Genomic DNA, 22,179 nt, shown 5'->3' with positions numbered 1-22,179 from the left:
GGGGGTTGTGGAATTCTTGTCATTGAAGGGTTTTAAGAACAGGTTAGATAAACATCTCGCAGGGATGGTCTCAGGGGCTGGACTTAGAGGCTCTCTCGAGGTCTCTTCCAGACCTACATTTCTGTGATTCTGTATGAAGGATAGATGAAAGGGGTAAAATTAAATTTTGTACACTTTATGTGCATTGTAAATATACATTCTATTTTTTAGTTAAATACGCATCTATATGTAACTGCCCTTCAATCTATTTTAAAAATTACTAGGCTAATAAGGTTAAAATATCACATTTGTAGGTTAACCTGTAAAACTCAAATGGGGGAGGGGAGGGAATATCATAGTCACAGCTGTCATTTTGTCCTTAGTCATCACATTGTGCCTGTGTTTTACAGTTTATTAGATGCTTTACTAGAGAGGGAAGGAGAATTACCAGATGAGCTGAAATACCCAGTCAAAGCAGGGTGAATTAAGGCAAATTTCCTTGCTTTGTGTTTTAAAATTACACCATCACCTGCTTTAACTCTGAACTCTTAAAAATATTGTAACTTGCATGGTTTACCTTCATGAACAGCAGCAACTGTGCTTCCATTCTGCAATACTTCTCAGTATTATTTAGGATTATTCTATGCAAAATCCCACTGAAAACCTTGTAGTATTTGTCTCACTTGTATTCCAGATATTAGCTCAACTTGAAAGAGATCTTAACTCTTAAGCTTTTTTTTTTTTTTCTTTTTCAAAAATCAACTCTGAAATCTCTAACTGTAGCTTTATAACTTCTGTGGTGTTTGGTTCTTTGCAGATGACAGTTGACATTTTGCTTCATTGCAGAATATTATTGGGGCGTGTATAAGATTATTTCAGTACATCAGTAATTGAACTTTACAATCAGTAAAAGTGTCTTTTTTAGTACATTATTTAACCTAGTAGTTGTAAATTAACAGCAAACCCTTTTTTCCCCCCTCTCTCACTTGAAGAATTAGAATACAGGCCATAAACAACTTTGGAGTTGGTCCTTTCAGTCATTCCATTAAAGCCAAAACAAAACCACTACCTCCTGACCCGCCTCATCTTGAATGTGTGGTCTTCAGCTACCAGAGCCTTAAACTGAAATGGGGTGAAGGTCCTGGTAGAGCTTTAATTACCAATCCTACACAGTTCAACTTGCAGATGGAGGATAAATTTGGCAGGTGAGATCATTACTGTACAGTTTGGAACATTCAGAAGCCTGCTAATGTTTTACAGCTTCACGTCCTGTTTTGTGATCTTATCAAGTTAATGGGTCTGATGTATATCATAAAACTATTCATTTCCTCACTTCTGTTAGTGGATATAGTTTATTGGATGACAAAACTGGAAAGATAATCAAGACTATGAGTGTTAAGCCCACTTGCAGTCTAAATTGCATTTGTATGTTTCCTTAGAACTCTCATGGTGGAATCGGATATTCAGTTTCATTTTCCAGTGGAAAAGCTAAATTGGCTGTATCTGATTCATTGTATGACATGAGAAATTAATACTTAGCACTTGCATAACATGTTTTATTCAAGATTAAGAAAGTTGTGAATTGTTACACTGTAATAACATAATACATTAACCTATAAGTCTATTGTCTGTTTTGTGTGTTTAAAAAATCTGTTCTAAATTTAAAGGTTTAGTGTATGTAACCAACAAATAGGGTGAACAATTCCTTTTTGACCTAAGATTATAAAAGTGGATGAATCCCTTTTTTCCCCCAGAAGCTTGCAGTTCCTCTAACTTAAAAATTTGAGAGGTTGGGAAAGAAAGTGCATGACTAACCATGTGTAACAAACCTCCTGTGTAATGTTCCAGCCTAGTGCAAATCTAGGTTTAATGATAGATCCCCTAAAATGAGTGGGGGAGGGGAAGGCATTGGCACTCTCTTGTGCCCACAACTCAGTGTTGTTGTTGTGAATGACACTAATACACATAATGAGCTGTTTATTGCAATAAAAGAGGTCTGTTTGGTCTAACACTTGTGTAACAAATTTAAGGTAAGTCACAATTTTTGTAATAAAATTTTACAAACAAATCTTTCACCCTTCACACACTTTTTAGTGTTTAAACATTAACATAAATTAGTTTGTGTAGTTCTAACGTACAGTTGGTTTTTTTTAGATTTGTTACTGTTTATAGCGGACCTTGTCATACGTACAAGGTGCAGCGACTCAGTGAATCCACTACATACTATTTTAAAATCCAGGCATACAATGATGCTGGAGAAGGGGAGTTTTCTGAAGTTTATGCTTTCACTACAATCAAATCTCCACCAGCATCTCTTAAAGGTGAGCATTCCATCATACAGCATTCTAAGAGTTGTTGTAATTCTGGTGCGTAAAAAATCAACAGTAGCATACCGGTTCTGTTCATTCCCTCTGAAGCGCTTGGTATTGGCCACTATTGGAAGACAGGATACTGGGCTAGATGGACCTTTGGTCTGACCCAGTATGGCCATTTTTATATTTGATATTAAAAACAAATTCTCTCCCCTATCTAGTCCCTTTGTCAAAGACAGGAAGTGCAGATTTCCTGGATACTGTGACTGTATCTGGCCAGCTAGGAATCCCCCTACTGGGATGAAACATTCTGTAGGTGTAAAACCAGTGTGGCACATCACCAATGATTAAAGATTGTTCCGGCCAAATTATGTTTACAGAAGCACCTTTGCATCCCCCATAGGCTTTGCAACAGAGTTGCACAGTGTCTGAGAGCATAATTTGGCCTGGAAAACCTTTCATTGGTGAGATATGCAAAATGGAAAGAATCCTGACCCAGCCTCTGTTTTGGGGCTAACAGTTTAAAAAAACTTTTACTACCAAATTGTAAACAAGTTGTATGTGGAAAAATTGACACACAGCATAATGGGCTTCCATATTCAATCTTTACTAAGATACTTTAAGATAAAATTACTTTTTAACAGAGATCCTACCACCACAAAATTGAATACCCGTCCTGAGCCTGTTAACAGCCCTATTCAGAATCACTTCTTCATTAGTGGGGTGGCTGGGTTACTAAAGCCATGTCCTTAGTCATGTAAAAAAGGGATTACAGCGGTTTCAGGTTAACCATGGAAAAAATAGTTTTTTCTGAGTTTTTTTGAGAGCTTGTGTGTGGATTCTCTTTTTTTTTTTTCTTCAGCACCCAAAGTAAATCAGGTGGGAGAAAACATCTGTGAAATCACATGGGAGCCTTTACAATCAATGAAAACAGATTCCATTGTTTACATTCTTCAGCTTGCCAGTGGGAGAGAGATTGACCAGGTAACTTTTAAAATTTCATTTGCTATTTTTTTAAAAATTATTATAGGGAATTTTTTTTAAGAGAATCAAGTCTCTGAATGTTACTAAAGCCACGTCCACTAGCGAGCTTACAGTGGCATCAATGCAGCTGTGCTGCTGTAAGATCGCTCATGTAGCTGCTCTATGCTGACATCATAAAACCATCTCAGTGAGTGGCGGTAGCAGCTCTCCTGCCGCCATAGCGCTGTGCACATTATAAATTTTTAATGAGACCATAAGAGGCACAGAATTAAAGTAGTGTATTAATCTAGGAAGTTAGACAGAAATGATGCAGGTTTTTCCCCAGAGGGAGGGGGTGGAACATGACGAGTTCTGTTTACACAATTGTACCACTTCTGAGATGACAAACTTAAGACCCTTGGTTTTTAGACTTGCCCAACCCTCTTGTGCACACTTTCTTGACCACTACTAAAACCCAGCTCTATAAACCATCCTCCCTCGTGTGGATTTTAAACCTGGAAAAGTCTGGTTGCCGTTTATTTTTTTATTTTTGAACAAACTGCCTCAAACTATTAAACTACTGTGAACAGTTTTAACAATTACAGCGGGAGCAGCGCAGTCTCAAAAGGATCTTTCCAATTTTTATGCATATCTTCGTGTATCACTCTCATGCACAGAGCTTTTGATACCATTGCAAATGTTGAATGCCTTATGTCACTGAAAACCTCAAGTAGGTTTTGAACAGGGTAATTTCCAAAAAGCTAGAATTGTTTCTGTTCCATCTCATGTGTAAAGAACTTCCTATCGACCTGAGTGTACCACCAGGCACCGGAGGAGCCTCATTATTTGGGGGAAGGTTAATGAGATTCTTTCGCATACATGCCAATCTTAACAGGCCCTTCACAAATCTGGCCCCTCTCCTTATCCCAGTATTACTAGCCTGGCTCTCCCTCGTTACCTGTCTGCCCACTTTTTCTTCAAGCAACTTTGTGCTTTCTTGTACTCTACCCCTTAGGTAGGAGCACTCTGTCAGAACGGATTTGTAAAACCACTGCCATAATCTCCTCCCAAACCCCACTTGTACTATGAAATGAGCCAAATAGTAAAGGCAAGTTTAAAGAACAGTTGGGGATTTGATGTTTGTGGGTGAGGGATAAATGTACGTTTTATCCCCAGCACTTCATTTGTTGCTTATCTTAAATTGTAAGCTCTGGGGCAGGTGCTTTCTTCCTTTAGGATGTACTGTCGGCACTACCCTATGGCTGTAGTTTTTTCAGAGGCCAGCCTTGCAAGGGCGGCAAATAATTTGTCGTCATTAGGGGAACATCACTGGCAAGTTTTCACTCCTAGTTCTTTTACATTTTAAAGACTGTTTGCTAGGAAACTCTTTAGAAATAAAAGCAGATGTTCTTTTATTTCTAGGGCCCTCAAATTGGATGGGTGAGGAAGGCTTCCCAGACCCTTGCAGGCCTGCTCTTGTTGCACTGCCTATTGTGTCTATTGCTAGATATTGGGAAAGTGAAATAGATGAGCAATTTGTTCACTCTCTTTATTATTTAGGTATACAAGGGATCAGAGACTTCATTCCGTTTCACAAACTTTCAGACAAACTGTGAATATCGGTTCAGAGTCTGTGCTGGACGCCAGTATCAAGATTCTACTGGATTACAAGAACTGTATGGACCTTACAGTCCCAGTACAGTATTCTCATCTCAAAAACAAGAGTTGGTTCCACAGTGTACTCGTTCTACAGCTAAATTTGCAAAGATTAAGAAGATGTTAAATGACGAGCGGTTTGCTGCTTTTCTTCTTCTTGTGGGGTTTGCAGTGGTTGCTATTTTGTTTGCTTTTGTTATTCAGTACTTTGTAATCAAGTAGATTGTTTAAAGCCTAGTCATTATTCAGCTTTTTATGACCATCCTGGGTATTTATGTTGGTTAATTCTAAATAACATCCTAGCTGGAAATGATTGTATAAGAGATACACACGTTTCCATCTTTGCTGCTGACTGACATTGAGACTGGGTTGGCAGAACCTTTCTAAGTAAAGAACACACAACTGCCATAGAAAGGGTAATCCTGGGTCCTTTGTAATCAGGGTTAGCGGTTAATAGAACAGCAAAAAACTGCCTCCCTCCCCCCCTTCTCCTAGTCTTTCTCAATATCAAAGCCTAGGCCCTTTGGCCAGTTAGATAAACGGCTTTATATAAAGTCTTTTGAAGTACAACTAGGCAAGTGGTAGTGGATCAGCAACTTTTAATCAAGTATTGTTATAGTTTGGTATACATGAAATACAGCAGCAAAAATGCTTGAGCTTAGAACATTACTGTACTGCAGAACATTGCTAGAGCAAACCACATTTAATATACTGTAGAAGAAAAACAAAATATATTACTACTTTACAGTTATTTTAATGTTTGGGGTTCAATAATTAATATTTCAAGTGTTAAAGTACAGGTACCAGCATTTTTAGAATTTTAATTAAAAATGCTAGAGGCATGTAATGTACAAACAGAGTGATTACATTTGTATGTAATATTGCAAATTGGTCCTCTTTTGTACTTTACATTTCTGAATTAAATGCTTTCAGCAGTTGGTAAATAACTGTTGGCCCAATCCACATTTTCATTCTCAGTGCCTGAGAGAACAGTAATTTCCTGTGCATCTGATTAAATCTTTTCAGTATTTTCAGAGAAGGCACAGATTTTGTCTTTAAGGAGAAAGAGTGCATTTATGATAAATGTTTCACTATTGGCTCAAACTGAGCAAATGTTTTTGTACTATTCTTAACCTAAAAATAAAAAAGTTCAAACTGCTTTTGGATGCTCTTCTATCCTTATCTGAATTATCAAACTATACACGAAATAATTTTAGGTAACATTTATACAATGTTTTAAATTCTTTGCTATCACAATGGTGGCAGTTCACATTCCGTTGTGGTGGTGGTGAGACTTTTCAGTTTGCGATGAAACTTTTCCAAAACTTGTCATGCATGTCTGGACTGTGTTTTGAGGAATATTTTTGGTGGATACTATGCACTACATATGACTTTTCCTTGTCAAACACATTCTTTAGATATCTGAAGATAAGTCTGACAGCTATTTTCTTTACATCAACTGTTTTGAAAGCTGGAAGCCACAAATTTAGACATTTGTTTCAGAATGGGTCATCTTAATTATTTGGCGTTAAAAGAACGTGCCATAGAGTGTTACAGATTTAACATATTTTGCAAGTGCTACAGCTACATTTCATGTACATCGGGGCAGTGCACTTGCATGTGGGATAGTACTGTTGGGTACAGGCTAATTCTTTCAAAGAATAAAACATCTTAAGGATGTTTCTACTATGGCTGTTAACAAGTTAGTTTGAGGCATTGTGATGCATTTCAGATGTGGAAATCCTAAATTATGACATAGTATCAGTTAATATTCTTAAAAATAGATCTATGGTGCAATCTGAAATTAACCTTTTCAAAAATGTACTCTTCATTTTGTACTCTATTTATTTTGATTAAAAAATCCTGGAAAATGTGTGTTTGAATGTATTGTTCTACTTGTAGCAGAACTTTAAGTTAATCATTTATATCATGGAAGTCTCTCTTCAGTGTTGGAAAGAGTTTTATACAGATATTAGTGTCTTTAGTTTGTCGAAGTTTACAAATATGCCTTCTTTATTTCCTTTCATATTTTACTTTTAGAAAACAATAGACTGCCTTCAGCAAATTTCTTTTGCCAAAGGATTTTTTCTTTAACTCCTAGTCAAACAGAGCAAATCATTTAGTGATTTATTTGGCAATAGCATTTCTGATATCTTTTTAAAATAACAAAGTAGGCTTTCAGAATAAATATTAACCAAAATCATGACTTCCTAGAAAATTAAAATAAAATGCTTCTGAATTGCCACAAAATGTTCATATTTCCAGGAAATATACTGGAAAGTATAGAGTAATGTAGATTTTATATTGACTGTTATACATTCCAGATTGATGTACCCTAGAGGCATTAACATATTAGATATCTTCATTTTTTTTGCATTGTAATTTTGAGATATTTCAAACTTATGTTAAAGCTGCCATGCATTGTATTACTAAATTGTAACTATCAAATAGATAATATATTTAATACAGCCAATAAAAATACAAGTTTTCAAATTTGATTATGTGTATTTAATTTGTGAATAAGAAAATAACTTCCTTCTGGGGCAATCCTGTCATCTGTGTAGTATGTAGTTTAGGATGAAGGAAACAGCAACATGGAATTAAGCATCCATGGGCTATATCATCTTAAACCTACAGACGAGAGGTGCTCAGGAAGTTCTGAGATTAAACTTGTGCAGTTCCAAAGGTGATATCTCCATGTGGGAGGAGATTTGTGGAGGGGATGTAGTTCTCCCACAGCACAGATTTCCCAAGTTCCATAGGCAACTACCAGTCCTACTGTGCTGCTCACAATGCCCTCCTCTGTGGGGGATTGTGCTGCCATTTGTTCCTCTCCCCACCTCCCGTGCAGTGGAAAGAGCGGGACTCCAGTAGTTAATTCCAGGGGGTTTGTTAACTCCAGGGAATCATCTAAAGGAAACTCACTGAAATTGTGTAGATCAACTGTTCCCTGGCTTTGCCCAGCCACGATATGTCCAGGAAGGGAGAAGGGATTATACCAGATTGGCTCACTTCCTTTCCCTCAAACTTTTTTTGGCCCAATTACAATGGAATTTCCACTGCTTTGATTTCACAGTGCTCAGGGCCGGTGCAACTATTTAGGCAAACTAGGCGGCCGCCTAGCGCACCTAAAAGCCTGCTCAGGCGAGGAGGTGGAGTAGAGGTGAGCTGGGGCGGGGGGGGGAGGCGCGGGGAGGGCCGCCCGCAGTAACGGGGAGCGCACAGGGGAACCGCTCCCCGCCCCAGATCACCTCCACTCTGCCTCCTCTGCTGAGCACACAGCCCCTGCTCTAAGTCTCCAATCGGCGCCGCAAGCCTGGGAGGGGAGGAGAATTAGAGCAGCGCCGGCGTGCTCAGCGGAGGAGAGCTGAGGCGGGCTCCCCGGGCGGGGTTAGCTGCTGTGGCGGGGGGAAGGGTTAGCTTCTGCGGGGGGGGCTTCCCGGGTGGTGGTAGCCTCTGCGGAGGGGGGCGGTGTTAGCTGCCGCGGAGGGGGGCTCCCCGGGTGGGGTTAGCTGCCGTGGGGGGGGGGTTAGTTGGGAGTTGGCGCAAGGTGGAAGTTTCACCTAGGGCGCGAAACTTCCTTGCACCGGCCCTGACAGTGCTCCATCCAGTGGAGAATACAGCCTATTATTCCTTATAGAATTAACCTCCCCACCCCTTCTCCCATGCAAGATTATAGGCAACGCATTAAGGGCAAAAAATAAACCTTAAAATCTACTAATGAAATGAGTGAACTTGGTGATGCTGTTCTGTTTGCTATAAGCTGATGGAGTCCATCCTTTGGAACCACTGTGTACTACATAACTCCGTTTCTAGTTATTCAGATGAGAAGCAGCATGTATGACTAAAAGTAGTGATTGAAAATGGTCTCATTGAGATCAACATTTCGAAAAGGAAAGCGGCACTGAGTGATGTGATATAGCACCACTCTGGTGGTGTGTGAAGTGATGTGTGGTAAGTTGTTGTGCTCTGTCAGAACAACACAAACAACTTCTTGTGAAATGGTGACAGAGCAACAAAGGCAGGATTGCTTTGACATAACCTTGATTTCCACCAGGGAAAATGAAGCTTGAAATAGACTCCATCCTCTCTCTACCCATCAAAGTCCTTTGCCTTTAATGTAAGTGCAGTAAGCTGGCTGTCCAAACAATATAATTTCATTACCCCCCCTTGAGGATGGCCTTGAGGTTAAGGAACTGGTGCAAGAATTGGGTTCCATCCCTGTGTGTCACAAACTTCTTGTGGAAGTTCAGCAAGTAACTTTCTCTGCCTCTGCCTCCCTCTCCCAATCTGTAGCTTACTTTCCTGCTTCCCTTTGTCAGCCTTTGTAACGGACATGCAGCTTTCCCAATCATAACATCTTAATATTTTTCTTTCCCTTCCCTTTAAGGTTTGCCCAGTTATTAAATATATTAAAATGAAGAGAACAAAGGTAGTTTCATTCAAAACAGACAAGCTGGATTGATTAGTTTTCAGACATCAAACAAATGCTAAGAACTTGAATGAGGACGTTGAATAGATTCTGTATCAACCATAACCAAAAGCTGCGATCTTGTAGGGCAGTGCTCCCCAACCTTTTTGTGGCCAGTAGCACATTCATGTTTTCAGAAGAGGGTGGCGGGCACCAGCAATTACTCACATACAGGGCCGGCTCCAGGCACCAGTGGAGCAAGCACATGCCTGGGGCAGCACATGCTACAGGGCGGCATTCCATCCATTCTGCAGAGTCGGAGTGGTTTGGGGGTTTTTTTGTATTGTTTTTGTGTTCTGGCACCAAAAAAAACCATCCGTTCTGGGCAGTGCAGAGAGAAGCCGGGAGGACAGATAACACTGGTGCCTGCTGCCTGTGGCCCCAGAGTTCTGTCCCCAGCAGGCGTGGTGCTGCGGCTTCTCTCCCCTGCTGGGCACTAGGTGGGCGCACATAAATGCCCTGGCGGGTGCCATGGTGCCCACAGGCACCACGTTGGGAACCACTGTTGTAGGGCTTAGGACAAATCCACTAGCGGATGACAGCCTTGTGGCTAGTTGGAACCAGGGCCGCCCAGAGGATTCCGGGGGCCCGGGGTCTTCGGCGGCAGGGGGCCCTTCCGTTCAGGGACCCGCTGCCGAAGTGCCCCGAAGACCCGCGGCGGGGGACCCCCCGCCGCCGAATTACTGCCGAAGCGGGACCCGCCGCCAAAGTGCAGCCCGGTCTTCGGCGGTAATTCGGTGGCGGGGGAGGGTCCCCGCCGCGGGTCTTCGGGGCACTTCGGCAGCGGGTCCCGGAACGGAAGGGCCCCCTGCCGCCAAAGACCGGGCTGCACTTCGGCGGCGGGTCCCGCTTCCCCCCTGGCCCCAGCCTCTTACCCCCGGCTCCCTCCTCACCCGGAGTCTCAGCGCCTCGCCGGAACAGCTGCAGCGTGTGGCCGGCGGGGCCTGAGCTCCGTCCCGCTCAGAGCCGCGTGGGGAGGGGGCGGGGTGGGAGCTCTGGGCCAAGCGGAGGGAGCTGAGCTCAGCTGGGAGCTCCCAGCCCCGCCCCCTCACCACGCGGTTCGGAGCGGGGCGGGGCTCGGCCGGAGACACGTCGCTTGATGCGCTGAGGCTCCAGGAGAGGGGCGGAGGCGGGAGCCTCCGCTGTTCTCTTGGGGGCCCCTGCGGAGCCCGGGGCAAATTGCCCCCTTTGCCCCCCCCTCTGGGCGGCCCTGGTTGGAACTACACAGGGACACATTGCAAGGCAATTAACTGAAGCCATTGGCACTTAGAGTGTTGAGTCATTACTGGCTTCTGCATATAGTTTTGACTTGATCCTGACACTGCTAAAACTTTATAAACATTGCAGGAAATACTAATGACATCACCCTGAAGCAGAAGGAGTAACACTGGTTAATGGAGAATTTTGTGCACACAGATGGAAGCAGAAAGCTTTTTCCATCCTGAGAGTGATTAAAATCCCCCCTTCACCTACAACATGCACCAGTGCCATGGCTTGATATTAACACATAGTTCACAAGCATAGTGGACCGCTGTAATCTAGCTGTACAGGACACTATTTGTCAGTGCTGCACTGTTTACATGACAGAACTGACTTCTGTACCTTCAAGAGAAGTCCTTTCGCTCCTTGTCAAATTTCTGGATTGCCAGACTTGACTGTAGTTCAGGATTTTGCTCGTTGCTTTTCTGTATTTTTGTGACATGACATTGTAAAGTATTGGGTTTATAGATGCTCCAAGGTAAAAGAGAAGCATGGCGATGAGATTGAAGTACTGAGTGATGTCATACAGGATGGTTGTAGTCTGGGCAAAGAGGATTCGGCCAATGTGGAATGGTAGCCAACACAGCACAAAGGCCAGGACTACTACAGCTAAAAAGGAAAGAAATATAATTTAGTACAAATTTTGAAACCCTGTTTGTTCTGTCTCTAAACTACATTGTGGCTGAAACCTCAGACTACTACATTAATATGGTATGTACCGTAACATGCTACCACCTGACTTGGGCAGCCATGTTTGCTTCATGTTGGCAGGTAGATATAAGCACTGGAGATTTGTTTGCCTGCTGCAGTGTTGTGTCCAGGGTTCAAATAAAAGACCTTTAAAATGTATGTAGTACAGTGACAAGAAAGGAACAAAACAGGCTAGGTTACAGAAGCATCGGTACTTCAGCGTTGTTTCTTGCTGTTAGGTTGTTATCCTGAAATCTGCCTCAGTTGTCAGTGAAATATTTCCCAGGGTTGTGGGGCAGGGTCTTCAGCTGGGAAGTGAGTGGGATCAGAAGAGGAACAAAGTGTCTGCGTGGGCCCAAACACAGAAGGGGATGGAAAAGCAGAGTGAAAGAAATCTGGGAGATGAATGGAACAATAAAAAAGATGCAGAGAAAGAAGTGGGGAGAGGGAAAGCCGGGGAAGAAAGACCCTGAAAAAGAGGAGAGAAATATTTAGATACCATAATAGGGAAACAAAAGTTGGAGACAATAACAGTTGATGGAAGGAGAAAATGCACAGCTCTGAAGTTAATAAATTCTACTGCATGGATCCATGTTCCTGCATTTCACTGTTTCCTGCAGAAAATGAGGGAGCTGAAAAGAGGCAAGATTCCACTGTGAGCTCTGGGAAAGGGGGCAATTTTGGGGACATCCACAGCCCCTGGGGGCTGATAGAGGATCTGGGAACAGACAGGCCAGGGCCATCAATGCTTTTGCCTGCACTGTGAGCACAGAGGGTTGGTACCTGCACCCACTGAATTTTGCTGACAGCAACAAGCAGTGGGTATTTTGCTCATCTGAAATGAGCGAACAGGCTCAGTGAAGCTTTATAAACCCAAATAAATCCTTTGTTTTATCAAATTGTGATGACTGCTATCTTAGTTGTGACTGGGGATTGAACCAGAGACCTTCAGAGCTAAAAGGTTGAGTAATTACAGCAGAAAACGCTGCTGTGGGTTCAGCCTCCTAGCCCCGTTCCTGAACTGCAGAGGATCACACACCACATGCTGACCAGTGGGATCTGTAATGAGTCTACTAAAATGTTAAACATGATTTAAGTGGAAATAAAGCCAATGTTTAACTAGGCCTGGACACATGATTTTGTTCAGATTGTGGCCCAAAGTTTAATTGCTAAAACACATGAAACTTTCTGCAGGAGAAGTGAGAGTGGCTGGCTTGAAAAACTACCTGTCAGACCATGACTGCTGAGTGCAGGCCCCTCTTGACACATACAAATCAAGGTTGATCAGATTTACTTTAAAAACAAAACAAAAAAAATCACAGCAACATCATACATTTATTTTTGGTGCTATTCTGACTTTGCATCAGCCCAGAGCAAACTATGAGTTCAACTGTTCCCACGACTGACCTACACACAATTCAAATTGGGGCCCTGTATCTCAGTAAAACCCATGAACGTGACTAAATGAAGTAAAACGTACTAACCTTAAATCTGTAAGGGCCCTACTTTGCCTTTTCTGTCTCACCTCCCTCTTTCCACCTTTTCTTTGTGTCTGACCTAGCGTGATATAAAATGTAGCTGGTTAGCCTGGTCTCAAGCCAGATCCTTACCTAGCATTTTGACAGTTTGCTTGTGGTACTTTTCTCTGCTTGCGGCCTGAGGTCCTCTCAGCTTGTGCCTGGTTCGCCAAAGCTTTCCACAGATGAGTCCATAGAGCAGAGTCAGGCAAAGCACTGGTAGGAAAAAATAAATGGTTGAAACCCAAGTCATTGTTTCTAAAAGCCCTGTGCGGGCTGAGCGTTCTATGTAATTGCACTCCTTGGCTTCATCAGGCAGGCTTCCATTGCGGTGTTCCACACCAAACAGGAACAGAATTGGGCTGGCAGTCAGGAGAGCCCACCCCCATAAAGAAAGGATGACCCTTTTCACCCTGCATTTAGTGATTGTCGTTTTGGCTTTCAAAGGAAAGCATATTGCAAAATACCGCTCGACACTCAAAGTGGTGATGTGCAAGATGGTGCAATATGTGCAGGTTTCACTGAGATAAAATAAAAATTTGCAGAGGAAATCCCCAAATATGTATGGTTTGTATTTCCAAATCCTGTACAAATCAGAAGGCAGACCAAGGAAAATCAGAATGTCAGACAATGCCATGCTGGATAAATACATGTTAACTGTAGTCCTCATTTCCTTGTATCTTTTGAAAATGAATAGTGTTAGCAAATTCCCAGTGATACCCAAGAAAAACAAGATGCTGGCAATTATAGTCACAGGCACCAGGACATGAATATCAAATAAAGAAAATGACTGCTCTTCATAGTAGTCTGTATCATTTTGGAAATAGCTGTAATTTGAGAAGGAATCCATGTCTGGTCTCAAAAGAAATGGTAGTGTTGGCAGCAGATCATTTGATATCATCAGAGTGATATCAGGCGCCCAATTATCTCCTTTAAAGATCAATTTTAAAACAAAAACTCAAAATAATTATCATCAAAATATTGGTTGGATATAACTGAATATGGCAATAGCCACTGGTCTGTTGCGAGAGAGAGAGGCTATTGTTTACGATACCAAACATTTTGGAATTAGAAAAAAAAAATTGAAAATGTACATTTTTTACTGTTTGCTTTACACTGCTTCAAAATAGCATTTGTATCTTGACAAGTCCACCCAGGGTATTTCTTGAAAGATGAAGATGGAGCCAATGTGGATGCAAATAGATACAATCCATCTTAACAGGCAGCGAGACATGGGCTGAGAAAAACATTGTTTACCTCTGCAAAGTTTGCCAAAATTTAAGAATTTGCAAGTTACAAAAGTTCAGACCCATTCTTAACCAAGAAGCGCTCCTTTCTAAAGAACCCTCCAAAGCAGTTGGCTTTACAGGTGGTCTTTGCCATAGGCAGCGAGACGGTAAGCTTCGTTTGCAATATGGAACATAAATTCTAATGATGCAGAATCTGAGCAAAACATTCTTTTTACTAGCAGGTCCCCAGCCAAGTGTAGACGTCTGACATGTGTCACAATTTCTGAGGAAAGCATTTTGGGTACTTTGATCTTTTAGTGCACTTCCTGTGGAGCATGGACATTACACAGACTTTTATAATAATCTATCTTCCTCCTCTTCCATTTACATACAGTTACTGACATATCATTTAATACTTAAGGAGAAAAATAGAGTGAAGCCTAACTTGTGGAAAGTAGTCATAGCTAACAGGCAGGTTAAAGTGCTCTTTGATACTGGAAACTTAATGACCACTCAGGATAATTATGTAATTTTCCATTGGCCTGTATATAGAACTGCTGTGTTTATTTAGGGCCTTTTCCCCTACATCTCCTCCACAACATATGCTTCACAGTGAGAGGTCTGGACTGAACGTGTCTTAATAAGATAATCAAGTTAGGTGGAAACACGTTTGTTTGGACATCAGGTTAAAAAATGAGACAGTGTCACTTTGATTTACTTTTAACTTCAGAAAGGATCAGTAATTATTTACTAAATGATTGTGGTGCGGGGGAGGTGTTGGTAGAGCTGTACAAAACATAAAGGAAGCCATTAGCAGCTGACTCAGGGAGACTTTTAAAGAGATTTCATTCTTCACAGCTAGAAGAGAGCCATTATGCTAAATATCAGAGCTATAGTATGCTCCATGTGAAAACAGGGTGCTTTACTGAGTAATCTGAGGGAATTCCGATATTCCCTGTAAATTCAAGATCAGAGAGCAGGGAAACAGGGATCCCAGAAGAGAATAAGTCTGTTACATTCATTTCCTTCATAGTGTTACTGTTTTTGATTTGTTCTTGTCCTAACGCCTGTTCAAGGTGGGCTCTTGAAATGTACTGCACAATAGTTCAGTATTTGGGTTGAAAGGTGCATGTCCAGCATTGCTAATTCCTTAAAACTGCAGAGCTGTGGGTTTGCTTACAGGAAGCATTCCAGTGTGACTTCAGCAGGAGTTTAGGTGCCTAAAGATGCATATAGGCAACTAGTGGGATTTTCAAAAGTGTAGATAGGCACCTAACTTCCACTGCTTTCAGTGGGAGTTAGATGCCTAAATAGCTTTGAGGATCTGGGTCTAGGCACCAAATGTCCTTTTAAATCAATGGGTGTTAGGCAGGGCACTATTGAAAACCCTACTAGGTTTTCAGCACCTTTAGGCATCTAAATGCCTTTAAAAATCTGTCCCCAAAGCCCTCATTTCTTATGCTGCATCTACAGCCTCCTGTGAATAGTTCTAAAAACAAGCCACCCTAAATCCTGTGCGAAGTATCATTATCAACACCGCTAAGAGCATCTTATTGTTCCAAAAAGTGATCTTTTGACTGTAGAGTTGTGCTGACTGGACAGTGCTCACTAACTGATCAGCGCTATACACTGTGGATATTCTTTTCTTCTGCCAATACTTACAGTACCTCCAATTTAGCCAAACACATTCATTTATAAAACTACCAGGAGGACTGGGTGGGTAATGGCTAATCTCCACCCTTCCTGTCTGAATCCAGATCAAGCCTTAGGAATCAAAAGGTATCATCTGAGGGATGCTTGGTTGCTTATGTGGAAGGAGTTTGTGGTCTCTGTCCCAGTGGACCAATAGCTACATTGTGAAACACATTCCCAAACTCTGTCCCAGATGTTAGTCTCCATAGAGAGGAACCAGGCTGATGGAAAAGTGAACTAATTGTGCATGATTAAAAATGGTCTTTCCAGAACAGGATTGCCCTCCCACTGTCTTTAGATAAACAGAGGACTTCAGTTTCCAGGGTTGTTAATGTAGCCCCTTTCACCAGTACAAGATGCATGCTATCAGTCCTTGCTCAAGCTGTCAGCAATGCATTTCCTTTTTATACCGTATGTTAGGAGTGCATGCCAACATGGCAGATGCCCTGATTTTGGCTGCTTTTGATTTAAGCCATTGTCTGAGGCCATGTAAAAACTGCCCAGTTTTTGGTGGAATAGATCCCCCTTTCCTGCCAGAAACATGCTGGTTTTAGTTCAGTGTCTGGGATTAACCTTTAGAATCATAGGGTCAGGAGGGATCACAGGGATCAACTAGTCTAAACCCCTGCCAAGATGGATGATTTGTTGTGTATAAACCGTCCAAGACAGATGGCTATCCAGCCTCCTTTTGAAAACCTTCAGTGATGGCTGTTCCATGACCCCCCTTAGCAGTCTGTTCCATTGTATTACTGTTAAGAAGTTTTGCCTGAGATTTAATCTAAATCTGCTATGCTGTAGTTTGAACCCATTGCCTCTTGTCCTGCCCCCTGTGGCAAGAGAGAACATCTTTTCTCCATCTTTTTTTACGGCAGCCTTTCAAGTACTTGAAAATCACTATCATGTCCCCCCTTAAACTCCTCTTTTCCAAACAAAACATACCCATTTCCTTCAGCCTTTGTTCATGTGGTTTGCCTTAGGATCATCCCTTTGATCAACCTTTCCAGTTTCTCCGCATGTTTTCTATACATTGGTGACCAAAACTGGACACAGTACTCCAGCTGAGGCCTAATCAACGCCATGTAGCGTGGTACTAGCATCTTCCATGACTTGCATGCTATGCCTCTGTTAATGCAACCTAAAATTGCATTTGTTTTTTTGGCAACAGCATGGCATTGCTGACTCATGTTGAGGTTGTGATCCACCACAATTCCTAGATCCTTCTCAGCAGTGCTGCTGCCAAGCCAGTTATCCCCCAGTATGTATTTGTGCATTTGGTTTTTCTTCCCTAAGTGTGACGCCTTACATTTGGCTTTGTTGAATTTCATTTTGTTGGCTATAGCCTTTGTTGTCTTTCCTCTCACCTTAGCAGGATGTTTTTGTGTAATATACTAAGACTTGTGAAATTTAAATTTCTTGGATTACAATGATATAATGCAGCAACCCAAAGAATCTCAGCAGCTGCATTCTCTTTTCAACCAGAACTAATGCTGGTATGTACTGGATACTGGGCTGGCCCTGGAGCTTCTTGTGCCCCACATGAGACTAGACTGCAGTGCCCTTGCCCCTGTGGGACAAGCAGAGGCAGGAGTGCAAGTAGGGTCATACCCTCCAGTTTGCAGTACTGGCTAGAGATTTTTTAGCAGGTACAGGGTACTGGAAAGACTTGGGGCTATCTCTCTCCCCTCTCCCACCCCCAGAGGGCATTAATTCTTTAAATGGCTTTAACAGCACAGTACATATGCTAACAAACTTAAACAAAGGCTTTGCTTAAGTTTGTTAGCATGTGTATTGTGCTGTTACCTTGGTCAGGAGTTCTCAGGAGGGGAGCGGGGGGCGGGGGAGACACGGACGGAAGGCATTTAAACAGTGTTTTTCATTCTGTTTCTCCCCATTGGTCTGAATTATCCCACCATGACATCCATAATGTAATGCATCGCATCAAGTCCAAATCATTAGAGGAACGGCTCTGCTTGCACTGACCAGATGATGTTTGGATTCTGATGTCATCCCAGTTCTGCATGAGGAACCAGGTGTTGTCCCCAGTGTACGTAGAATTCTTCTTTGCAGCCAAACTAGTCTAACATGCACTTTGTTAACTGGAACTGGAGCAGCAAAACATAGAAAACAAATGCCTCATTTTCCAGCTTTGTGAGTGAGAGAACTATAAGTGAAGCTTATAATGCCAGACACTGATGGCCTTAAAACAGGTGCCTCAGGAATCTGCCCAGAACTTTGCTGAATAAAATATGTTCCTCATCTTAGCAATGGAGCTAGGACTTATCACACATCTGCCCACCTTTATTTGAATGAAGCTCCTTCTGATCTGACAGCTGAGGCATTGTCAGTTTCATCCAGAACAATTTACAAACTTGGAACCTAGTCCTGAAAACTCTTAATCATTTGATCAATCCCATTGAAGACAATGGGACTATTTGCATGACTATGGACCACTTCTGTGGGCTGGTGAGAGTTTCAGGAATCTGTTCCTATAAAGGAAGCTGAATCCCCCATTGAAATGCAATGTTTGGGTTGGTACAATATGATAAAACAGTTTAGGATACAGTTCTACTTAAAATTTGTCTTTTAATAAGTCATACATATGCTGAAATGGCGCCTCACCCAACTCTCATATTCTCAGTTCTCTCATAAACAGACTGGGGGGAAAGTGGGTAGTTAAGCATGTTGATGTTTGTATATACAAAGGGGGGTGTCAGAGGGGACAGGGAAAGCGTGGGGGCCCTGGGCTGAGGGCGGGGTGGGGAGGAGTCACATGAAGGAGGGGTGGTCACGTGCCTCCCCCTTGTGTCCCTCCCATGACTGCAGTACCATCAAGAAATGCTTTCTACTTGCACCACTGATGCAGAGGACAGATATTGATAGACATTTTCATTGACAAACTTAAAACAACAGCTCCCAGTTGTACCATCTCCCATGGTGATTTCCTAGCTAAAATCTGGGCATGGAGCACCCCGAGCTGCTCGCCCTACTTGGAGCTCCAGTGGAGAAGTGTCAGTATGGGGTTAAGGAGGTGATGGGGGAGAACAGATGCTGTATGAGAGCCAGGTGGATAGCAGAGCTGCATTTGGGTGGTTACTCATCAGGTGGTTGTTGCCATGCTTTGAAAAGTCACACATCATTAGCACATCTGAGAACATTCATTTTGCATTGAAATTAAAATGATGGTGAGTGTTTTGACTCTTGGTAATAACGTAAATTCCTTCCTATCTACCTTCCAAGGATTTCCTCAGCAATGTACATGCTAATCCACATTCTTTGCAGTTGAGTTCCTTGCTTCAACTTGGTTTTCAATGTCAAGAATACATGCCATAGCAAAAACCTGTCATCAAGGCAGAACATTGTAAGGCTGTGAGTGCCAGTATGCTTTCTTCTAGTGGAGGGGATGAAATGACGTGAGCCCAGGGATCTAACTGCAGCTCGGTTTGCACGCTCAGGAACTATGGGCTTAATCCTGCTTCTCCTGAAATAACTGGGAGTTGTTACATTGATGTCAATGGGAGTTGATGGTTTCAAACACTGGCTGGGAGGGGGAAAAAGAGGATGAGGGTAACAGCAATAAAATCATGATGTGGCTTTTGCTGCTAATACTCATGTTGTGAGATTATGAAAAAAAAATTTAAAGCAATGCCTTAAGTACAGTTGCATTTTCTCCTATATAGTTGTTACAAACAAACACCCCTCAACATTTAATTTCAACATTTACAGCTGTCGCCAGTACTAGTAATGAAATATCATGTACTGCTGTAACAGTGAAGACAAGTGATCCAGTGGTTAATGTGCTCAACCTGGAACATTGGCGACCAACCGTGTTCAAGTCCTTGCCTGGCTACAGGCTAGCCTGTGTGATCTCAGGCTAGTTAACTAGTCTCTCTCTGTGCCTCAGGCCCCTCTGTAAGAATCATAAGGCTGGACGGGACCTTGTGAGGCCAATGAATCCAGCTCCTGTGCTGAGATACAGCAGAGTAAACCTAGACTTTCCCAGACAGCTGTTTGTCTAAGTTGTTCTTAAAAAAACCTCCAGCCACAGGGATTCAACAACCTCCCTCAGAAGCCTATTTCTAGTTAGAAAGTTTTTCCTAAAATCTAACCTAAATCTACTTCACTGCAGATTAAACAGATTACTTTTTGTCCCGCATTCAGTGCTGTGGTGAACAATTGATCACTGTCCTCTTTACAACAGCCCTCAACATAGGTGAAGGTAGTTAACACAGGGGTAGGCAACCTATGGCACGTGTGCCGAAGGCTGCACACGCACTGATTTTCAGTGGCACTCACACTGCCCAGGTCCTGGCCACCGGTCCGGGGGGCTCTGCATTTTAATTTAATTTTAAACGAAGCTTCTTAAACATTTTGAAACCTTATTTACTTTACATACAACAATAGTTTAGTTATATATTATAGACTTATAGAAAGAGACCTTCTAAAACATTAAAATGTATTACCGGCACGCGAAACCTTAAATTAGAGTGAATAAATGAAGACTCAGCTCACCACTTCTGAAAGGTTGCCGACCCCTGAGTTAACAGGTCCACCCTCACTCTTTTATCATTTTTGTTGCTCTCCCCGGGCTCTCTCCAATTTGGCCACATGTTGCCTAAAGTGTGTTGCCCAGAATTGGAGATACTGTAGTATTTCAACTGAGGCCTCATCAGTGCTGAACAGACTGGGACAATTACCTCCCCTGTGTTACCATACGCCTGTTAATACAGCCCCAAATGATACTAGCCTTTTTCATAGTTACATCACATGATTGTCTCATATTCCATTTGTGATCCACTCTAACCCCAAGATCCTTTTCTGCAGTGCTACTGCATAGCCAGTTATTCCCCAGATATGGGGATAATAGCACTTCCCCACCGTAGAGGGCTGTTGTGAGTTGCCCAGATGGTACAGTAATGGGGTCAAATAAGTACCTAAGAGAGTACAGAAATGAGACATTCAGCCAGTCGTCTAATAGGAAAAGGTCTTCCTCAAAGTAAAGAAAAAAAGCCCGCTGAGAGGGGGAAATTGATAATGCATTCCATTTAGGGGAAATATGTCCCCAACCCTTCTTCCTGTTCAGAACCATTATCTATGCTTCCCAGGAGACTGCGGCTTCAACTTGTGCTGTGGGTCTCTACATTTCACACGCTAGTTTGCTTTAGTATATAAATGAACAGACAGCAAGTGCTACATTATACAATATTCATGCTGTCTCCAGGATACAGCCTCTCTTTTTGTACCACTCACATAATTTTCCACAGCTCGTACATAATGTAAGTGGCAAAGGTGACTTTCATGGAAAATTATAAGATAAATAATGATAGTTCGTGCTTTCTTTCTTGTTAAAGTAATACATGAGTAATTAATTAATTAATGGTCTGCAAATTCTGTGCGAGAGGTGGCCCTGTGCAGAGCTCCACAATGGTGTGCATGGCATCCCTCATCTTTAATATAGAGAGCTGCCTGCTCCGCTTAAATCCAGAGCTAATGATGGAACCGGGTATGCTGGGATTTGTCATTGCCACAGAGCCTGGCTCCATAGCAAGAGACGAGGGCAGCAGTCTTCTCTATTGCCTGCATATTAGGTGTGGGCCTTGGGTTCTTAGCCAGGCTTTCAGCTAGGAAAAGTTTGGAGCCCCAAATCATAGTTTTGTAGGGAAATATTGCTACCCCTTTTGACCTGAGTGGTTAACTACAATGTGGGTTGTTGTCATTAGGAGAAACTGATGAAAGTGTCACGTATGTCATTGTTTCCCTGACCATAGTAGAAATCAAATGGCAGGAGACAGTTTATTTCCTCACAGGTCCAACCCTCTTTCCAGCCAGCACACCAACCAAAAATTCCCTCTTTAGGCTTTTCTCAGGGACAAGCTATGAGAGCTTATCTGGCTTTGGGCTTGGCTATACTGGAGAGTTGCAGCGCTGGTGGTGGCTTTACAGCGCTGCAACTCACTCACCGTCCACACTTGCAAGGCACATACAATGCTGTATCTCCCTGGCTACAGCGCTGGCTGTACTCCACCTCTGCCTGGGGAATAACGACAGCAGCGCAGGTGATGCAGCGCTGGTCTGCCAGTGTGGCCACCAAAAGCACTGTTATTGGCCTCCAGAAGTATTCGGAGGTATCCCAGAATGCCTGTTCAGCCACTCTGCTCATCAGTTCGAACTCTACTGCCCTGGCCTCAGGTGACCCGCCCTTTAAATGCCCTGGGAATTTTAAAAATCCTTTTCCTGTTTGCTCAACCAGGTGTGGAGTGCAATCAGTGAATCTTTCCAGGAGACCATGCCTCCACACGCCAAACGAGCCCCAGCAAGGAGCAACGGCTGGACCTCATCAGTGTTTGGCGGGAGGAAGCTGTGCAGTCCCAGCTACGCTCCAGCTGTAGGAATTACGATACCTTTGCGCAGGT

At 42.6% G+C, this 22,179-nt stretch overlaps 2 protein-coding genes across 3 annotated transcripts in view; one reads left to right on the top strand and one right to left on the bottom strand.

Moving 5' to 3' along the window:
- Positions 1-7,408, top strand: part of LOC123377534 (fibronectin type-III domain-containing protein 3a-like) — a 74,081-nt gene extending 66,673 nt beyond the window's left edge. For both annotated transcript variants that reach the window (XM_045030574.1, XM_045030575.1), the window contains exons 23-26: positions 972-1,184; positions 2,134-2,300; positions 3,154-3,275; positions 4,815-7,408. In XM_045030574.1, the coding sequence (XP_044886509.1) occupies positions 972-1,184; positions 2,134-2,300; positions 3,154-3,275; positions 4,815-5,132 (820 nt within the window). In that variant the 3' untranslated portion in view covers positions 5,133-7,408. The remainder of the gene's footprint in view (positions 1-971; positions 1,185-2,133; positions 2,301-3,153; positions 3,276-4,814) is intronic.
- Positions 7,409-10,957: 3,549 nt separating this feature from the next.
- LOC123377529 (growth hormone secretagogue receptor type 1-like) lies at positions 10,958-13,698 on the bottom strand. Its single transcript, XM_045030565.1, has 2 exons — positions 12,942-13,698; positions 10,958-11,250 (listed from the first exon to the last, which is right to left on the bottom strand). Exons 1-2 carry the CDS (start codon positions 13,696-13,698, stop codon positions 10,958-10,960), a joined length of 1,050 nt encoding a protein of 349 aa, XP_044886500.1.
- Between the last annotated feature and the right edge of the window lie 8,481 nt (positions 13,699-22,179).

Source organism: Mauremys mutica, chromosome 9 (assembly GCF_020497125.1).
Source record: "Mauremys mutica isolate MM-2020 ecotype Southern chromosome 9, ASM2049712v1, whole genome shotgun sequence".
NCBI lineage: Eukaryota > Metazoa > Chordata > Testudines > Geoemydidae > Mauremys > Mauremys mutica.
This window is presented reverse-complemented; position numbering and strand designations above follow the sequence as displayed.

Excerpts from the sequence above, each read along its gene's own strand:
- LOC123377529 (XM_045030565.1), bottom strand. The coding sequence starts at position 13,698 with ATGGATTCCTTCTCAAATTACAGCTATTTCCAAAATGATACAGACTAC. Across the intron at positions 11,251-12,941 it reads GCAAACTGTCAAAATGCTAG|CTGTAGTAGTCCTGGCCTTT; the intron begins GTAAGGATCTGG and ends TTTCCTTTTTAG.